This window comes from Ips typographus, linkage group LG3 (assembly GCF_016097725.1).
Source record: "Ips typographus isolate SLU linkage group LG3, UJ_Ityp_2.0, whole genome shotgun sequence".
Taxonomy (NCBI): Eukaryota; Metazoa; Arthropoda; class Insecta; order Coleoptera; family Curculionidae; genus Ips; species Ips typographus.
Window position 1 is genome coordinate 21,217,685 of NC_138424.1, and position 22,272 is coordinate 21,239,956.

General features: G+C 35.4%; 1 protein-coding gene across 1 annotated transcript; it reads left to right on the forward strand.

The window, feature by feature from the left end:
- Positions 1 to 113: 113 nt before the first annotated feature.
- Positions 114 to 19,145, forward strand: mars (guanylate kinase-associated family member mars). Its single transcript, XM_081975784.1, has 9 exons — positions 114 to 265; positions 4,323 to 4,380; positions 4,441 to 5,030; positions 5,142 to 5,228; positions 9,788 to 10,118; positions 12,960 to 13,138; positions 13,190 to 13,396; positions 13,450 to 13,716; positions 18,754 to 19,145. Exons 3-9 carry the CDS (start codon positions 4,524 to 4,526, stop codon positions 19,117 to 19,119), a joined length of 1,944 nt encoding a protein of 647 aa, XP_081831910.1. The 5' UTR covers positions 114 to 265; positions 4,323 to 4,380; positions 4,441 to 4,523; the 3' UTR covers positions 19,120 to 19,145.
- The last annotated feature ends 3,127 nt before the right edge of the window (positions 19,146 to 22,272 follow it).

The window sequence follows — 22,272 nt, forward strand, 5'->3', positions numbered from 1 at the left end:
AAGTTAGGTTAATGTTAATTCCGTATACTCGTTTTATTTTCAGTGTGTTACTCGATGGGTAAATCAGCTGACTTTGCACCAATCAACTGGTTCTTGTTTGAAGTTTGACAAGTTAAACGTCAAAAGTCAAATTTCAGATTACCCATCAAGCATCAAGGCGAATTCAAATTTGTACATAAAACGTTACACATCAAAGCAGTTGTAATTTTGTAGTTGTGTTAGTAATTTGGATGTTATTTTTGCTTTATTACCTATATTTTATTTGGTAAGTTGATTTGCAATTATTGTGCCCAACCATATGATCATAATTTAAAATGTTTGGCCACAGGACCTTGGAGGTGGTTCTGATAGTGCCCTAAAGCTTCCAAATCTGTTAAACCCAACTAAAGTAACTAAAATAGCTGGTAGAAAGTAATGTAGTTGAAAATAGTAATCATAAAGCCAATTTCTATAGCATTTTCTGATAAGGAGAACTTTCCTCACAAATCCCACAAGAAATGTTACTAACAAGAAGAAATCTTTATTATTTCCTGAGTTATTGTGTATAATCAGTTTACAGAAAGATCTGGTAGCAAATTAAACAATCCTAGTCTTTATGACTATTCTTAGATCAATTACCCATGCATACTAATGTGGGACTTTTATTCCTTGTGCTGATCTAGTTCAAGAATGTTTCTTCAATGAATGCTCAAAGTATTGTTCACTAAGGGACAATAGTCTAAACAAAACTAAATTTTTGTTTAAGACTTCTCCCTAAATATCCGGGCAATCTATTTCCAGGCAGGTACATTAGAAGAGGAGGACCTTTGAGAGACCTTCTAGATGTCTAGACCTAACCCCTCTGGACTTTTTGATGGGGATATTGTGTGCATACTGAGACAACTGCAAGAAGGAGCTAAAAGTTTCTCAGCCATATTTTGAGCATTTATTGAACAAACATATTTGGATGAGAGCATTATTCAGGTTAGGAATAATAAAAGATTCACCACTGTGTGAATATGGCCTAATTGAAAGTCTGTATTATACGATTTTTGAATTTATGTTTGTACTGAGTGATTGTTTATACCTTACTCACTAGCATTAATTTTGATATGACAGCTTAGTTTTGCAGTATTTTTTCTGAATCGTCTAAACCTGATTTTAGAAGTGACTGGCTGTCAATCGCTTTGTTGTTATTATTCAGTTTTAAACATGCAACCAGTTGAAATACACGTCACGTGACGTTGATAAGGCAATTCTGGGCTTGCAACACTGTAAAAGCCAGTTGGAACATTGAAAATTTGGTAAATTTAATGTAAACAATTGTAAAACCTAAATTTTTAAGAGCCATGTCAGGAGACGTTGATAATGCATTTTTGAGCTTGCAACACTGTAAACGCCAGTTGAAATTTGTCAAAAAACAGTCACGTGACCTTCTAAATGTAGTTTAAACTTTAAAAATTTGCTAAATTAAATTTAGATTGTTGTAAAAGCTGAAATTGTAAAAGATTCGTCATGTGACTTCAATAATGTATTTTTGAGCTTGCAACACTGTAAAGACCAGTTGACATTTGTCAAAAACAGTCACGTGACCTTCTTAATGTACTTTAGACCTGGAAAATTTGGTAAATTTAATGTAAACAATTGTAAAACCTGAATTTTTAAGAGCCATGTCACTAGACGTTGAAAATTCAGTTCTGAGCTTGCAACACTGTAAAGACCAGTTGACGTTTGTCAAAAAAACAGTCATGTGACCTTCTAAATGAAGTTGAAACTTTAAAAATTTGCTAAATTAAATTTAGATTGTTGTGAAAGCTGAAATTGTAAAAGACACGTCATGTGACCTTAATAATGCAATTTTGAGCTTGCAACACTGTAAACGCCAGTTGACATTTGTCAAAAAACAGTCACGTGACCTTCTAAATGTAGATGAAACGTTGAAAATTTGGTAAATTTAATGTAAACAATTGTAAAACCTGAATTTTTAAGAGCCATGTCACTAGACGTTGAAAATTCAGTTCTGAGCTTGCAACACTGTAAAGACCAGTTGACATTTGTCAAAAACAGTCACGTGACCTTCTAAATGTAGATGAAACGTTGAAAATTTGGTAAATTTAATGTAAACAATTATAAAACCTGAATTTTTAAGAGCCATGTCACTAGACATTGAAAATTCAGTTCTGAGCTTGCAACACTGTAAAGACCAGTTGACGTTTGTCAAAAAAACAGTCATGTGACCTTCTAAATGAAGTTGAAACTTTAAAAATTTGCTAAATTAAATTTAGATTGTTGTGAAAGCTGAAATTGTAAAAGACACGTCATGTGACCTTAATAATGCAATTTTGAGCTTGCAACACTGTAAAGACCAGTTGACATTTGTCAAAAACAGTCACGTGACCTTCTAAATGTAGATGAAACGTTGAAAATTTGGTAAATTTAATGTAAACAATTATAAAACCTGAATTTTTAAGAGCCATGTCACTAGACGTTGAAAATTCAGTTCTGAGCTTGCAACACTGTAAAGACCAGTTGACGTTTGTCAAAAAAACAGTCATGTGACCTTCTAAATGAAGTTGAAACTTTAAAAATTTGCTAAATTAAATTTAGATTGTTGTGAAAGCTGAAATTGTAAAAGACACGTCATGTGACCTTAATAATGCAATTTTGAGCTTGCAACACTGTAAACGCCAGTTGACATTTGTCAAAAAACAGTCACGTGACCTTCTAAATGTAGATGAAACGTTGAAAATTTGGTAAATTTAATGTAAACAATTGTAAAACCTGAATTTTTAAGAGCCATGTCACTAGACATTGAAAATTCAGTTCTGAGCTTGCAACACTGTAAAGACCAGTTGACGTTTGTCAAAAAAACAGTCACGTGACCTTCTAAATGTAGTTTAAACTTAAAAAATTTGCTAAATTAAATTTACATTGTTGTAAAAGCTGAAATTGTAAAAGACACGTCATGTGACTTTAATAATGCAATTTTGAGCTTGCAACACTGTAAAGGCCAGTTGACATTTGTCAAAAACAGTCACGTGACCTTCGAAATTTAGTTGAAACTTTAAAAATTTGCTAAATTAAATTTAGATTGTTGTGAAAGCTGAAATTGTAAAAGACACGTCATGTGACCTTAATAATGCAATTTTGAGCTTGCAACACTGTAAACGGCAGTTGAAATTTGTCAAAAACAGTCACGTGACCTTCTAAATGTAGTTGAAACGTTGAAAATTTGGTAAATTTAATGTAAACAATTATAAAACCTGAATTTTTAAGAGCCATGTCACTAGACATTGAAAATTCAGTTCTGAGCTTGCAACACTGTAAAGGCCAGTTGACATTTGTCAAAAAACAGTCACGTGACCTTCTAAATGTAGTTTAAACTTAAAAAATTTGCTAAATTAAATTTACATTGTTGTAAAAGCTGAAATTGTAAAAGACACGTCATGTGACTTTAATAATGCAATTTTGAGCTTGCAACACTGTAAAGGCCAGTTGACATTTGTCAAAAACAGTCACGTGACCTTCGAAATTTAGTTGAAACTTTAAAAATTTGCTAAATTAAATTTAGATTGTTGTGAAAGCTGAAATTGTAAAAGACACGTCATGTGACCTTAATAATGCAATTTTGAGCTTGCAACACTGTAAACGGCAGTTGAAATTTGTCAAAAACAGTCACGTGACCTTCTAAATGTAGTTGAAACGTTGAAAATTTGGTAAATTTAATGTAAACAATTATAAAACCTGAATTTTTAAGAGCCATGTCACTAGACATTGAAAATTCAGTTCTGAGCTTGCAACACTGTAAAGGCCAGTTGACATTTGTCAAAAAAACAGTCACGTGACCTTCTGAATGTACTTTAGACGTTGAAAATTTGGTAAATTTAATGTAAACAATTGTGAAACCTGAGTTTTCAAGAGCCATGTCATGAAACGTCGATAATGCAATTCTGGGCTTGCAACACTGTAAAGGCCAGTTGACACCTGTCAAAATTAGTCACGTGACCTTCTAAATGAAGTTGAAACGTTGAAAATTTGGTAAATTTAATGTAAACAATTGTAAAACCTGAATTTTTAAGAGCCATGTCCCTAGACGTGGATAATGCAATTCTGAGCTTGCAACACTGTAAAGACCAGTTGACATTTGTCAAAAAAACAGTCACGTGACCTTCTAAATGTGGTTTAAACTTTAAAAAATTGGTAAATTAAATTTGGACAGTTGAAAAAAAAGAAACTAAAAATACAGGGTGATTTATTCAAAATAAGCTAAATGTGTGTCAAAAAATTGATTCTAGCTATTCAGAATCATGCACTATTTGAATTATAATGAAATCAATTTGCAGATCAGTGTAGAGCAGATCAACTGTTTTCCTGTGAAGGTGTCCCTCTGTCATGTTAAATGTAAGTAACCATTCACTCTTAACGAACAACTTACTGACTAAACAATATTCATTCCAACAGGACCAACCAAAGTTAGGTTACTCAGTGTGTGTTTGTAGTGCAAAATTTGATAAATTTTGAGTTATTTAAAACTATTTTTTAAAATGGAAATGACCGACTTTATGAAAGCTTATTGGACGCAACTCCGTTTGGGAGATGGTACCGATCAAGCAGAAATCCTGAAAAATAGGAAACAATCATTGATGATCGAGAATCGAAAAATTAAAAGAGACACGGAGACCTTAATGAGGCGAAAAATACCCATTGAAATGTCTCCGTACGTAACGCCCAGGCCTCCCAAAGCCCCAGCGAAAATCACTAAAAATGATTCGCCAAAAATCACAGTAGACTCACGACGGGAGGCGTTGGCTAAGTGGAAAGTGGAAAAGGAAAAACGTCGCCAACAGGAAAAGGCCAAACAAAAGCCGATATTTAAAGTGTGTCACATAACGACAAGTTTAAAAGTGGAGTTGGATGTAAATAAGGTCATTAAAGGCAAATTGATACCACCTAAGAAAATGGAGAGTGTGCCCAAAAAGTATAAGTTTGAGCCACCAAAAGGTGTGAAACCTGTACCAAATTTCATTACCAAACAAAAATCAGCAATTAAAGTGAGTAGTGTTATTTCGTTACTAGATTAGTTATTTACTGTGTTTTTTTTTTTGTTAATTTATGTAGAATTTTGTGCTACAAAGCTTAACTCGAATGTTTGGTCATTTCAGGTGACAGAGTCAGTAAAACCTAAATTATCAAGGAATGTTAAGGTTACTACTCAAGCTACTCGTCAAAAGCAGCAGGAATCATTAAAGGTATCATTCAAGAAACGTACAAACATTGAAAATAATTTATTCCCATTGATCCCAATGAACGTTTTCGAAACGAGACGCGTTTTTGAGATTTGTGACAGATATTTTGACAATTGTCACGTGATTTTAGAACACTATTTAGCAAGACGGTCGCGTGACAATTTTCATAAACCCCAAAAACACGCCTGGTTTCGAAAACCGTATTAAACTGTAGTTCAGACAGTTTTCTAGCAGTATTCGATATCAAACGTGTTTCTGAGATTTACGACAGTTATTTTGACAGTTGTCACGTGACCGTTTAGCTTAATAGTGTTCTAGAACTACGTGACACCTGTCACTGACGTCAAAACTGTCAAACTGTGCTCGAAAGTTGCAAAAAATGAGGGTTTAGAAAAGTTTCCTTGCAGTATTTAGTATGAAACGTGTTACTGAGTTTTGAGATTTATGACAGTTATTTTGAGAGTTGTCACGTGACCGTCTAGCTAAAATAGTGTTCTACAAGTACGTGACACCTGTCACGGACGTCAAATTGTGCTCAAAAGTTGCAAAAATCAGGGTTTAGAAAAGTTTTTTTGCAGTATTTAGTATAAAACGTGTTTCTGAGTTTTGAGCTTTATGACAGTTATTTTGAGAGTTGTCACGTGACCGTCTAGCTAAATAGTGTTCTAGAACTACGTGACACCTGTCACTGACGTCAAAACTGTCAAACTGTGCTCAAAAGTTGCAAAAATCAGGGTTTAGAACAGTTTCTTTGCAATATTTAGTATAAAACGTGTTTCTGAGTTTTGAGCTTTATGACAGTTATTTTGAGAGTTGTCACGTGACCGGTTAGCTAAATTATCCTCTAAAACCAAGCGATATCTGTCACTCATACCAAAACTGTCAAAATTTGACTAGAATGCTTAGAATTTGAAAGAATTACAGTTTAGAACAGTTTTCGAAACAAGACGCGTTTCTGAGGTTTATGACTGTTATTTTGACAATTGTCACGTAACCATCTAGCTAAACTATGTTCTAAAATCACGTGATAGACGTGTTTCTGAAATGTATCCCAGTTATTTTGACATTGGTCACGTGACCGTCTTCTTCAATGGTGTTTCAGAACCACGTGGCAACTGTCACTAACGTCAAAACTGTCAAACTGTTCTCAAAAGTTGCAAAAGTCAGGGTTTAGAATAGTATTTTCAGTATTTGATTTAAACGTGTACATCTGAGATTTATGAGAGTTATTTTGACAGTTGTCCCGTGACTGCCTAGCTAAATTATCCTCTAAAACCACCTGATATCTGTCACCAATGCCAGAACTGTCAATATTTGACTGGAATGCTTAGAATTTGAAAGAATTACAGTTTAGAACAGTTTTCGAAACAAGACGCGTTTCTGAGGTTTATGACAGTTATTTTGACAAATGTCACGTGACCATCTAGCTAAACTATGTTCTAAAATCACGTGATAACTGTAGACTTTTTAGGCATTTCTGGTGTCTTAAAGTAGTCAAACGACGTCACAGAGACTGTTTTCATTTTGAAATTATCAGAATTGACGTCATAAAGACTGAAAAACGTCCGAAAATCGTCAAATACAGTCAATCACAGTTTTTCTGTTTTAGGGTTGTCAAAATTGACTCTTTAGGCATTTCTGCTGTCTTTAAGTAGTCAAACGACGTCACAGAGACTGTTTTCATCAAGAATTTGAGAGAAATGACGTCATGAGGACTGAAAATTGTCCGAAAAGTATCAAATACAGTCAATAACTGTTTTTCTGTGTTTGAGTTGTCAAAATTGACTTTTTAGGCATTTCTGGGGTCTTAAAGTAGTCAAATGACGTCACAGAGACTGTTTTCGTCTAAAAATTGTCAGAATTAATGTCATAAGGACTGAAAATGTCCGAAAAGTGTCAAATACAGTCGATCATTGTTTTTCGGTGTTAAAATTGTCAAAATTGACGTTTGAAGCCTTTTTAGTGTCTTGAATTAGTCAAATGACGTCACAGTGACCGCTTCTGACTAGAATTTGTCAGAAATGACGCCAAAAAAATTGAAAACTGACCAAAAAGTGTCAAATACAGTAAAAAATGATTTTCTGTCTAGAGTTGTCAAAATTTACGTTTAAAGTATTTCTGGTGTCTTGAAATAGTCAAATGACGTCACAGAGACTGTTTTCATCTAGAAATTGTCAGAATTGACGTCATAAAGACTGAAAAATGTCCGAAAATCGTCAAATACAGTCAATCTCAGTTTTTTTGTTTTGGAATTGTCAAAATTGACTTTTTAGGCATTTCTGGTGTCTTAAAGTAGTCAAACGATGTCACAGAGACTGTTTTCATCGAGAAATTGTCTAGTCTATAGCTAAATGATCTTCTAAAACCACGTGATACCTGTCAATAATGCCAAAATTTGACTAGAATGACTAGAATTTCCAAAAATTACAGTTTAAAACAGTTTTCGAAACAAGACGCGTTTCTGATGTTTATGACAGTTATTTTGACAATTGTCACGTAACCATCTAGCTAAGCTATGTTCTAAAATCACGTGATAACTGTCTCTAACGTCAAAACTGACAGACTATGCATAAAAGTTGCAAAAATCAGAGTTTAGAAAAGTTTTTTTGCAGTATTTGATAGAAAACGTGTTTTTGAGGTTTATGACAGTTGTCACGTGACTGCCTAGCTAAATTATCCTCTAAAACCACGTGATATCTGTCAATAATGCCAAAACTGTAAAAATTTGACTAGAATTTGCAAGAATTACAGTTTAAAACAGTTTTCGAAACAAGACGCGTTTCTGAAGATTATGACAATTGTCACGTGACCGTCTAGCTAAATTATGTTCTAAAATCACGTGACAACTGTCACTAACGTCAAAACTGTCAAATTGGGCTCAAAAGTTGCAAAAATCAGAGGTTAGAGAAGTTGTTTTGCAGTGTTTGATAGAAAACGTGTTTCTGAGATTTATGACAGTTGTCACGTAACTGCCTAGCTAAATTTTCGTCTAAAACCACGTGATATCTGTCAATAATGCCAAAACTGTAAAAATGTTACTAGAATTAGTAAAATTTGCAAGAATTACAATTTAAAACAGTTTGCGAAACAAGACGCGTTTCTGAGATGTATGACAGTTATTTTGACAATTGTCACGTGACCTTCTAGCTAAATTATGTTCTAAAATCACGTGACAACTGTCACTAACGTCAAAACTGTCCAACTGTGCACAAAAGTTGCAAAAATCAGAGTTTAGAATAATTTGCTTGCTGTATTTGATATAAAGCGTGTTTCTGAGATTTATGACAGTTGTCACGTGACTGCCTAGCTAAATTATCCTCTAAAACCACGTGATATCTGTCAATAATGCCAAAATTTGACTAGAATGACTAGAATTTCCAAAAATTATAGTTTAAAACAGTTTTCGAAACAAGACGCGTTTCTGAGGTTTATGACAGTTATTTTGACAATTGTCACGTTACCGTCTAGCTAAATTATGTTCTAAAATCACGTGACAACTGTCACTAACGTCAAAACTGTCGAACTGTGCACAAAAGTTGCAAAAATCAGAGATTAGAAAAGTTTTCTTGCAGTATTTAATACAAAACGTGTTTTTGAGAAGTGCTCTAGCATTCAAAAAAACATATGCTTTTAAAGTTGTTTTCCAAGTACTTTGGCGTTTCCAAAATGACTCTAAAGTTTCTAATAAACACCCAAAAATTGAATAGAAGATTCTAGAGGAATTTTCAATTAGTATTGGCGTTTCAAGATAAGAGATACTCTCCCTCTGGTGGATCAGTTTTGAAAACAGTGTCGGGCATTCCAGCTGTCATTTTTTTCGATTTTGGTTAGGAATTTAGCACTGGTTTCATAAATTAGGCACTCCAATGAAATGTCAGAAACAGCTGATTTAAACTTTTGGAAGGGCAAACACGGCCATTAAAACACATTTTCTGGTGAATACATAGCGTTTTAGCGTAAATTTTGCAATTTTCTAAAGACTTTTATTTGATATTTCATAAAATGCCTGCCAAATTCATAAGAAAGTGTGTTTTAATGGCCGTGTTTGCCCTTCCAAAAGTTTCAATCAGCTGTAGTTGACATTTCATTGGAGTGTGGCGTCTTGCTGAACTAGGGTTCGATTTCTGTGCTAATTGTCACGTGTTGTGTACCTAGGGTTCAACGAACTTGATCGCCAGCTGAGTTGTTTCTGATTAAGGATACACAGGGATATTAATTCCTTCACAACAGTTTATTGATAACACAACAAATTCCACTTGGAAAATAAAAATTATGATTTGTACAGGCTAAACATATTGATTTGCACTCAGAAAATGCAGAATGTTCATAACTGCTCATCGTTGAAAAACGTGTTACTGTCCGCCAACTGCCAAAAGTCACACCCTTCACCGTCTGTGTGTTTTCTGTCATCGTGGCTGGATACTCCATAGGAGTGCCTAATATGAAGTGACAGTGTCATATTTCTATTTATAATGTTAGGTTAGGAACGGGTTGCCCGATTTTTTAGTTCAACTGGCGCTGCAATCGTAACGTGAAACGCCAATAGTAACCACGGTTTTCAGGTGGGCGGAGCACAAAGTAACCACTACTACCTGAGAACTCAGAAAGCGGTAGCAAGGCAAACTGCTGAACCTGCGCCGGCAAAAACCACCAAAGGGGCTCCTCCAAAAAAACCCATTTCGCCCAAGAAGACCACATTGAAAACGCTCAAAACGCCACAAAACCAGAAGATTGCGACCAGTCCGCGTGACCCAAAGCACCGAAACGACGTCAGTCCGCGCTTGTTAAGTTCTCTGATGAAGCCAAAGTCACTTGTCAATGTCGCTAAACAGGACAGGACGCCTGAACGGGTCAAAACGGCTGTAATTAGTCCGTTCGTCACCATGTCTAGAGGTAAGCAATTCAAGTGTAAAAAAGGAAAATTTTAGAAAAACTGGACATTTTTTGTGTATTGTATTGATGATCACGTGACCGTATTACAGTATTTTTAAAACAAATTTTGAATGATTTCGTTTTTGAATTACCTCTTTGAGATTTGAAACTATATTTTTTACGATCACGTGACCGTATTACAATTACAAAAATGCTTTTCAGAAATGTATTTATTTTTTTTAAATGCCAAGAGAATTTAAGGAAAATCACACCGTAAGCAGTCTTTACAGCTCCGCGAAACCAAATTTGACAGTTGTGACGTTTGGAAACACTTTTATACTGCCCTTACGTCTCGTGACGGCTGTCATAACCGTCAAATCCCGTTCACCAATGACCAGAAACTATAAAATTACAAATAGTTGCTTATTTGAGGAATTACACTGAAAGTTGTGCTTGAATCTCCATGAAGCCAAATTTGACAGTTGGAACATTAAGAAACACTTTAATACTTTGTTTTCGTCACGTGACAGCTGTCATAACTGTCAAAACCCGTTCACCAGTGACCAGAAACTATAAAATTACAAATAGTTGCTTATTTGAGGAATTACACTGAAAGTTGTGCTTGAATCTCCATGAAGCCAAATTTGACAGTTGGAACATTAAGAAACACTTTAATACTTTGTTTTCGTCACGTGACAGCTGTCATAACTGTCAAAACTCACTCATCAGTGACCTGAAAGTGTCACATGCCAAATAGATGACTTTCTTTGAGGAATTGAATTGTGAGATGTGTTTACAGCACCTTGGAGCCAAATTTGACAGTTCTGACGTTAAGAAACACTTTCAAACTTTCCTTACATCTTGTGACAGCTGTCATAATTGTCAAAACCCGTTCACCAATGACCAGAAACTGTAAAATTACAAACAGTTACTTATTTGAGAAATTACACTGGAAGTTGTGCTTAAATCTTTATGAAGTCAAATTTGACACTTGGAACATTAAGAAACACTTTAATATTTTGCTTGTGTCACGTAACAGCTGTCATAACTGTCAAAATTCACTCATCAGTGACTTGAAAGTGTCACATACCAAATAGATGTCTTTCTTTGAGGAATTGAATTGTGAGATGTGTTTACAGCACCATGGAGCCAAATTTGACAGTTCTGACGTTAAGAAACACTTTCAAACTTACCTTACATCTTGTGACAGCTGTCATAATTGTCAAAACCCGTTTACCAGTGACCAGAAACTGTAAAATTACGAATAGTTACTTATTTGAGGAATTACACTGAAACTTCTGTTTAAAGCTTTATATGGAACCTAAATTTCACAGTTGGGACGTTAAGAAACACTTTAATACTTTGTTTGCGTCACGTGACAGCTGTCATAACTGTCAAAATTCCCTCACCAGTGACCAGAAACTATAAAATTACAAATAGTTGCTTATTTGAGGAATTACACTGAAACTTGTGTTTAAAGCCTTATGCAACCTAAATTTGACAGTTGGGACGTTAAGAATCACTTTTATACTTTGTCTGCGTCACGTGACAGCTGTCATAACTGTCAAAACTCACTCATCAGTGACCTGAAAGTGTCGCATACCAAATAGATGTCTTTCTTTGAGGAATTGAATTGTGAGATGTGTTTACAGCACCATGGAGCCAAATTTGACAGTTCTGACGTTAAGAAACACTTTCAAACTTCCCTTACATCTCGTGACAGCTGTCATAATTGTCAAAACCCGTTCACCAGTGACCTGAAACTGTAAAATTACAAGCAACTATTTGAGGAATTACACTGGAACTTGTGTTTAAAGCTCTATATGGAACCTAAATTTCACAGTTGGGACGTTAAGAAACACTTTTATACGTTGTTTGCGTCACGTGACAGCTGTTATAACTGTCAAAAGTCACTCATCAGTGACTTGAGAGTATAAAATGCCGAACAGATGTGTTTCTTTGAAAAATTGCACTGTAACAGGTGTTTAAAGCTTCATAGAGCTAAATTTGACATGTGGGACGTAGGGAACACTTTAATAATGTGCTTGCGTCACCTGACGGCTGTCAATACTGTCAAAACTCAATGATCAGTGTCCTCAAAGTATGAAATGCCAAATAGATGTGTTAATTTGAGGAATTGCATGTTTACATCTCCATGGAGCCAAATTTCTCAGTTATGACGTTAAGGAACACTTTGGTACTTACGTCACTTAACGTCACAACTGTCAAATTTTCTTCATAGAAGTATTACTATTATGGATTGGTAACTTTTTGACAGCTGTCAAGTAACGTAAAAAATATATCAAAATGTCAAAAATTTACAGTTTTGCGGCACTGTTTAATGAGTTTTGTCAGGTGACTGTAAGCCGGTCATTAAACGTCATAACGAGTTCAGTTTGTTAAAGTGGTCCGCGTTTTTCCAACTGCACAAATTTAAGGTTTTGCCGGCCAAAATGACTGAATCAACAGTTTTGGCGTTGGTAGCGTTGATTTCAATGTAATTTCCAAGCATTTCCCTCTGCTAAAGTTTAATTTTCAATTGTAGGACAATTCTCAAGCCGGAATTCATATTTTTAATGTCACGTGACTTTTTAAGTATCAAAAGGTTGATATTTTTTCTTTTTCTAAATCTTAAAATTAATTTTTAATTTGTAACCAAAATTTTGATTAATTTTGTACGGTGTATGGTGAGGATGGTGAGGACACATCACTATTGGGATCTAAAAAACGGTTAAAAATGGGAGAAAAGTTGGGTAATAAAATGACATTTAGAAAACATAAATTTTTGTTTTTTTTTAATCAATTGTTTCTAAAGACACGTTGAATATGAATATCATCATCACAAAATGAGGTGTTTTGTAGGAAAAAGGAATGCCAGAGACGAGTACAAAATCAAACATGCCAAATGCGAAAACGACGTAAAAAACATCGATCCAAATATAGTAACTAAAGTCAGAAAATCCACCACTCCAAACGACGGTCCTGATTACTTTATGCACTTGTTAAGCTCCGAAATAGAACGAATTTCCGGCATGTGCGAGGTAACAAAAATCGGTCCGTTTCGAACGTATTTATTGAATAGCGATTCACAGAAATGGGACAAGTTCGTGCAAGAGAATGAAGTGCCGGAAGAAGCTACTTCGTCCATCGATGTGGCAATCGGACAAGCCCGTTTGTTGATGTCGAAAAAGTTCAACCAATTCCGAAGCTTGATCGTGCAATGCCAAACGGAACAATACGAAGAAAAAGTGATAACTTGCGAGGATTTGCACGGTTTTTGGGATATGGTCTACATGCAGGTATGCAGTGCTAACTTAACTGTCGTTTGACGTTTATAATTCGCTCGTTTCAGGTCGAGGACTTGAACAAACGGTTTGGCAACTTGGACAGATTGAAGGACAGTAACTGGGAAGAGATGATACCCGAGAGAAAACCGGAAAAACCAGATAAAGTGCAGAACAAACCGAAAGTTAAAGCGAAGAAACCTGCCGCGTCCAGTAGATTGAAGGATATGATCAAGGCGGCCAGAGCGAAACAAAGACAAGGCGGAGGTAACGATGATGAGATTGTTGGGAACGGTGGTTTGGAAACTGCTCACTCTCAAAGTCCCAAAGAACAGGTAAAGATTAATCTTGTACTTGAGTGCAGTAAATTACAGCTTACGTGATTGGTCAAAATAAAAGCAGCAAACTGGAAGCTGCTTTATTTTTGACCAATCACGCCTTATTTAACGTCAAAATATGTACTCTCTGTCCCAGAGGAACCGGCAGTGACGACATTAATTGTGTTTCACTTCATATTGAAATTCACTTTTGTCTTAGTTTTCTTTTGTGAGGGCTTAGGGCTTCCAATCCCGGGATTGTGGGTGAGGTTGGAATCCCGGGACCAGATTTGGTCCCAAAATTTAACAAAATGGCGGAAATTGAGGGCATTTTTTACGGTCGGTCTATGAACAATTGTCGAGCATTTCCTCATACTAGTGTGGAGTCCGAACGAGCTTTCTCAGTGGCTCAGATCGTTCCCAGCCTAGAGAACGACTCTATAGACTCTAGTAGCCTTATAATTTTAATTTACTCGAAAAAAATAGGTAATAAAGGGTGGGTTTTCCGAGGGGTTGTCAAATATTTGTTAATATTTTTTGCTCCCAAAAAAGACTTAAATTTTATTATAAACATTATTTTTTCGGTTAATTTTCATATTTTTCGGGACAAGTGAACTTTTTTACTAATTTCAAACTGGGGAAGGCCATTTTGCCTTAACTGGGATGTTTTCGGAGATTCCCTTGAAATTGTGTCAATTTTGACAGTTTTTAGGGCGTGGCATCCTTAAAAAGTGACATTTTGACAAATGACACTTTACACCATTTTTCTATCGTTAGCCTAAAGGTATCTAGGCAGTCAAAGATAATTTCTAAAATTCAAAAATTTTACAAAAAAATCCACGGGGTAACCCCCATAAAAAATGTCAGAAATTCAGTTTTTTATTTTTCAAGGTTGGACAATGCGCTGTACAGAAAAATGTCATACTTAGTAAAGTTGCCTCCATTCAGGGTGTATAGGTGGTAAAAATTTCACACCCCCAACTCTAACCGTTTTTGAGATATTCATGAACATATCCGAGAAAAGAAATAGTCAATTTTGAGGACCTCTAGCGGCCAAACGGTACAACTTAGTATGGTCCGGTCAACGTCACGTGATTGCCTCGTTTATTAGCTTTTATTTGTCATATGACGTGTCTAAATGGAATGTTTGAATTAAGCGAGTTATGGGCGATTTTCTGGAAAAGTGCACGAAATTTTGACGTAAATTTGGGATTAATGGGGTTACTATAGTAACAGTGGCCATATTGGATTTTGTACCATCAAAGTGACCTATTTTACTAATTTTAAACTGGGAAACATGAATCTGATGTCCATTTTGCTCTAACTGGAACCTTTTCTCAGAGGATCTTGAAGTTATGGCAATTTTGACAGTTTTTAGGGCGTGGCACACTTAAAAAATAACATTTTGACAAATGACACTCTACGTCACATTTCTATCATTACCCTACAGCTACCTGGGCAATCAAAGATAATTTTAAAAATTCAAATATTTTACAAAAAAATCCATGGGGGTACCCCCTGTAAAAAATGTCAGAAATTCAGTTTTTTATTTTTCAAGGTCAGACAAAGCGCTGTACAGAAAAATGTCATTTCTAGTGAAAGTTGCCTCCATTCAGGGTGTATACGTGGTAAAAATATCACACCCGCAACTCTAACCGTTTTCGAGATATTCACAAAAATATCCGAAAAAATAAAAATCAATTTTGAGGACCTCTAGCGGCCAAACGGTACACTTAGTATGGTCCGGTCAACGTCACGTGATTGTCTCGTTTATTAGCTTTTATTTGTCACATGACGTGTCTAAATGGAAAGTTTGAATTAAGCGAGTTATGGGCGATTTTCTGGAAAAGTACACGAAATTTTGACGTAAATTTGGGATTGATGGGCTTACTATACTAACAGTGGCCATATTGGATTTTGTACCATCAAAGTGACCTATTTTACTAATTTCATACTGGGGAACATGAATCTGACGTTCATTTTGCTCTAACTGGGACGGTTTCGGAGATGCCCTTGAAATTGTGTCAATTTTGACAGTTTTTAGGGCGTGGCACCCTTAAAAAGTGACATTTTGACAAATGACACTTTACACCATTTTTCTATCATTAACCTAAAGCTATTTAGGCAGTCAAAGATAATTTCCAAAATTCAAAAATTTTACAAAAAAATCCATGGGTTACCCCCCTGTAAAAAATGTCAGAAATTCAGTTTTTTATTTTTCAAGGTCGGACAATGCGCTGTACAGAAAAATGTCATTTGTAGCGAAAGTTACCTCCATTCAGGGTGTATACGTGGTAAAAATTTCACACCCCTAAGTCTAACGGTTCTCGAGATATTCATGAAAATTCCGAAAAAATAAAAATCAATTTTGAAGACCTCTAGCGGCCAAACGGTACAACTTAGTCTGGTCCGGTCAGCGTCACGTGATTGTCTCGTTTATTACCTTTTATTTGTCATATGACGTGTCTAAGTGGAAAGTTTGAATTAAGCGAGTTATGGGCGATTTTCTGGAAAAGTGTACGAAATTTTGACGCAAATTTGGGATTGATGGGCTTACTATACTAACAGCGGCCATCATGGATTTTGTACAATAAAAGTGAACTTTTTTACTAATTTCAAACTGGGGAAAGCCATTTTGTTTTAACTGGGATGTTTTCGGAGATGCCCTTAAAATTGTGTCAATTTTGACAGTTTTTATGATGTGGCACCATTAAAAAGTGACATTTTGACAAATGACACTTCACACCATTTTTCTATAGTTAGCCTAAAGGTATCTAGGCAGTCAAAGATAATTTCCAAAATTCAAAAATTTTACAAAAAAGTCCATGGGGTACCCCCTGTAAAAAATGTCAGAAATTCAGTTTTTTATTTTTCAAGGTCGGACAATGCGCTGTACAGAAAAATGTCATATTTAGTAAATGTTGCCTCCATTCAGGGTGTATAGGTGGTAAAATTTTCACACCCCTAACTCTAACCGTTTTCGAGATATTCATGAAAATAACCGAAAAAAAATAGTCAATTTTGAGGACCTCTAGCGGCCAGACGGTACAACTTAGTCTAGTCCGGTCAACGTCACGTGATTGTCTCGTTTATTACCTTTTATTTGTCATATGACGTGTCTAAGTGGAAAGTTTGAATTAAGCGAGTTATGGGCGATTTTCTGGAAAAGTGCACGAAATTTTGACGTAAATTTGGGATTGATGGCTTACTATACTAACGGCGGCCATATTGGATTTTGGACAATCAAAGTGAACTTTTTTACTAATTTCAAACTGAGGAATACGAATCTGACGTTCATTTTCCTCTAACTGGTACGTTTTCGGCGATGCCCTTGAAATTGTGTCAATTTTGACAGTTTTTAGGGCGTGGCACCCTTAAAAAGTGACATTTTGGCAAATAACACTTCCCACCATTATTCTTTTGTTAACCTAAAGCTATTTAGGCAGTCAAAAATAATTTTTAAAATTCAAAAGTTTTACAAAAAAATGTATGGGATACCCCCCCGTAAAAAATTTCAGAAATTGTTTTTTTTATTTTTCAAAAAAAAAACGATGCGTTGTACAGAAAAATGTCATATTTAGTAAAGTTGCCTCCATTCAGGGTGTTCACGTGGTAAAATTTTCACACCCCTAACTCTAACCGTTTTCGAAATATTCATGAAAATATCCGAAAAAAAAAGGTCAATTTTGAGGACCTCTAGCGGCCAAACGGTACAACTTAGTCTGGTCCGGTCAGCGTCACGTGATTGTCTCGTTTATTAGCTTTTATTTGTCACATGACGTGTCTAAATGGAATGTTTGAATTAAGCGAGTTATGGGCGATTTTCTGGAAAAGTGCACGAAATTTTGACGCAATTTTGGGATTGATGGGCTTACTATACTAACGGCGGCCATATTGGATTTTGTACCATCAAAGTGACCTATTTTACTAATTTCATACTGGGGAACATGAATCTGACGTTCATTTTGCTCTAACTGGGACGGTTTCGGAGATGCCCTTGAAATTGTGTCAATTTTGACAGTTTTTAGGGCGTGGCACCCTTAAAAAGTGACATTTTGACAAATGACACTTTACACCATTTTTCTATCATTAACCTAAAGCTATTTAGGCAGTCAAAGATAATTTCCAAAATTCAAAAATTTTACAAAAAAATCCATGGGTTACCCCCCTGTAAAAAATGTCAGAAATTCATTTTTTTATTTTTCAAAGTCAGACAATGCGCTGTACAGAAAAATGTCATATTTAGTAAATGTTGCCTCCATTCAGGGTGTATAGGTGGTAAAATTTTCACACCCCTAACTCTAACCGTTTTCGAGATATTCATGAAAATAACCGAAAAAAAATAGTCAATTTTGAGGACCTCTAGCGGCCAGACGGTACAACTTAGTCTAGTCCGGTCAACGTCACGTGATTGTCTCGTTTATTACCTTTTATTTGTCATATGACGTGTCTAAGTGGAAAGTTTGAATTAAGCGAGTTATGGGCGATTTTCTGGAAAAGTGCACGAAATTTTGACGTAAATTTGGGATTGATGGCTTACTATACTAACGGCGGCCATATTGGATTTTGGACAATCAAAGTGAACTTTTTTACTAATTTCAAACTGAGGAATACGAATCTGACGTTCATTTTCCTCTAACTGGTACGTTTTCGGAGATGCCCTTGAAATTGTGTCAATTTTGACAGTTTTTATCACGTGGCACCCTTAAAAAGTGACATTTTGACAAATTACACTCCACGTCACATTTCTACCATTAACCTACAGCTACCTGGGCAGTCAAAGATAATTTGACTCCATTCTGGTTCGTCGTCTTTTTTTCAATTTTTAGTATTTAGTTATTAATTATTTAAGTTTGAGTTCGTATACTGTCTTTGAATTTCCTGTAAGTGGGCGTCGGCCTGTTGGAAATAAACGGTTTTATTATTATTATTATTATTATCATCAAGCCCTAGAGCCTCTCTGATGAGCCGTAATACGGCAAAATCAGTCAGACGACTGGGATTTGATAAATCAAAAACAAAACCTCACAATTTTTAACATTAACACACTTTTAGTGCGAACAATCAGTACAAACACCCCAAAGACGATCTTCGAGGTGTGCTGTGATAAAAAGCGCAAGGAAATCTTGCTGCAGCCCGTCCCCGTCCGGTTTGATGATGATGAAAGTAACGCAATCGATCAAACGAGGAAACGGACTGACGCCCGCCAAGAGTATTTTGAAAATTGACGGGGCAAAATCGACCGGAAAAAAATCGGTGGTGTTCAGGGAATCGAGGAGGGACAACGCCGCCGCAGAAATAAACGCGGACTTGACCCAAGTTACGACGCCGAAGGCGAGAAGAACTATACATTTTGATAGCGCGGACGGTAAAGAGAATTGTCCGGTCAGACGATCGGAGAGACTGAAGAATGTTCATTAATATATTTTTTTTAGCAACGTTTACAATTGGTTTCATGTGTATTTTTTGCAAATTATTCACTAACCTATAAAACACTACAACATTTGTTACAGTTAGGGAGAAAACCCACTTGGAGGAAGAAAATAACTGTTTTAAGCACATTGTTGGAATCCTCCCTAACTTTCCTATCCGTTATCCTGAAAAAACACTGCAAAATTTGGTAGAGTCAGGGAGAAAAATGGTGTCTACGTTTAAACTGTCAGAAACACAGTTCGAAAGGACTAAATCGCTGGTAAAAGTCTACGAGTGAGCAAATTACTATTTTAAGCACATTTTTGGAATCCTCATTAAATTTCCTAGTTAATAACCTGAAAAAACATTACAAAATTTGATACAGTCAGGGAGAACAGTTCTGTCAAAGTTTGAACTGTCAGAAATACAATTTGAAAGGACAGTCAGGGATAAAATCGCTGGTAAAACCTACTTAGAGTAAGAAAATGTCGGTTTTAAGTAAATTTTTAGAATCCTCAATAAATTTCCTGTCTAATACCCTGAAAAGCGCTACAAAATTTGGTACAGTCAGAGAGAAAAGTTGTGTCAAAGTTTGAACTACCAGAAATACAGTTTGAAAGGACAGTCAGGGACAAAATCGCTTGTAAAACCCACTTGGAATAAGAAAATGACTGTTTTAAGCACATTTTTGGAATCCTCATTAAATTTCCTATTCAGTAACCTGAAGAACACTACAAAATTTGGTACAGTCAGGGAGAAAAGCGGTGTCAAAGTTTGAATTGCTAGAAACACAGTTTGAAAAGACAGTCAGGGACAAAATAGCCTGTAAAACCCACTTGGAATAAGAAAATGACTGTTTTAAGCACATTTTTGGAATTCTCATTAAATTTCCTATTCAGTAACCTGAAAAACACTACAAAATTTAATACAGTCAGAGAGAAAAGTGGTGTCAAAGTTTGAACTGTCAGAAACACAGTTTGAAAAAATAGTGAGAGAAAAAATCGCCTGTAAAACCCACTTGAAGTAAGAAAATGACTGTTTTGAACACATTTTTGGATTCCTCGTTAAATTTCATAGTTAATAACCTGAAAAAACATTACAAAATTTGATACAGTCAGGGAGGTAAGTGGTGTCAGAGTTTGAACTGTCAGAAATACAATTTGAACGGACAGTCAGGGATAGAATCGCTGGTAAAATCTACTTAGAGTAAGAAAATGCCAGTTTTAAGTAAATTTTTAGAATCCTCATTAAATTTCCTATCAAATACCCTGAAAAGCGCTACAAAATTTGGTACAGTCAGGGAGAAAAGTTGTGTCAAAGTTTAAACTACCAGAAATACAGTTTGAAAGGACAGTCAGGGACGAAATCGCTGTGAAAATCTACTAGGAGTAAGAAAATGACTGTTTTGAGCACATTTTTGGAATCCTCATTAAATTTCCTATTCAGTAACCTGAAAAACACTACAAAATTTAATACAGTCAGAGAGAAAAGTGGTGTCAAAGTTTGAACTGTCAGAAACACAGTTTGAAAGAATAGTGAGAGAAAAAATCGCCTGTAAAACCCACTTGAAGTAAGAAAATGACTGTTTTAAGCACATTTTTGGAATGCTCATTAAATTTCCTAGTTAATAACCTGAAAAAACATTACAAAGTTTGATACAGTCAGAGAGAAAAGCGGTGTCAAAGTTTGAATTGCTAGAAACACAGTTTGAAAGAACAATCAGGAACAAAATCGCTGATAAAACTCAGTTGAAGTAAAAAAATGACTGTTTTAAGCACATTTTTGGAATTTTTATTCAATTTTCTAACCAATAAAATGAAGAAACGCTAGAATATTTGGTACAGTCAAGGAGAAAAGCGGTGTTCAAAGTTTGAATTGTCAGAAACACAGTTTGAAAAGACAGTCAGGGACAAAATAGCCTGTAAAACCTACTTAGAGTAAGAAAATGCCGGTTTTAAGTAAATTTTGAGAATCCTCATTAAATTTCCTATCTAGTACCCTGAAAAGCTCTACAAAATTTGGTACAGTCAGGGAGAAAAGTTGTGTGAAAGTTTGAACTACCAGAAATACACTTTGAAAGGACAGTCAGGGACGAAATCGCTGATAAAATCTACTTGGAGTAAGAAAATGATTGTTTTGAGCACATTTTTGGAATCCTCATTAAATTTCCTATCCAATAACCCAAAAAAACATTCCAAAATTTGGTACAGTCAGGGAGAAAAGCTATGTCACAGTTTGAAATGCCATAAATACAGTTTGAAAGAACAGTCTGAGACAAAATCGCCTCTAAAATCCACTTGAAGTAAGAAAATGACTGTTTTAAGCACATTTTTGAAATCCTCATTAAATTTCCTATTCAATAATCTGAAAAACGCTACAAAAATTGGTACAGTCAGAGAGAAAAGCGGTGTCAAAGTTTGAATTGCCAGAAACACAGTTTGAAAGAACAGTGAGAGACAAAATCGCCTGTAAAACCCACTTGGAATAAGAAAATGACTGTTTGAAGCACATTTTTAGAATCCTCATTAAATTTCCTATCCAATAACTTGAAAAAACTTTACAAAATTTGATACAGTCAAGGAGGTAAGTCGTGTCAATGTTTGAACTGTCAGAAATACAATTTGAACGGACAGTCAGGGATAAAATCGCTGGTAAAACCCACTTAGAGTAAGAAAATGCCGGTTTTAAGTAAATTTTTAGAATCCTCATTAAATTTCCTATCTAATACCCTGAAAAGTGCTACAAAATTTGGTACAGTCAGGGAGAAAAGTTGTGTCAAAGGTTGAACTACCGTAAATAGTTTGAAAGGACAGTCAGGGACGAAATTGCTGAGAAAATCTACTTGGAGTAAGAAAATGACTGTTTTGAGCACATTTTTGGAATCCTCATTAAATTTCCTGTTCAGTAACCTGAAAAACACTATAAAATTTGATACAGTCAGGTAGAAAAGCGGTGTCAAAGTTTGAATTGCTAGAAACACAGTTTGAAAGGACAGTCAAAGACAAAATCGTTGAAAAAACCCAGTTGGAGTAAGAAAATTACTGTTTTGAGCACATTTTTGGAATCCTCATTAAATTTTCTATTCAGCAACCTGAAAAACATTACAAAATTTGGCACAGTCAGGGAGAAAAGCTATGTCACAGTTTGAACTGCCATAAATAC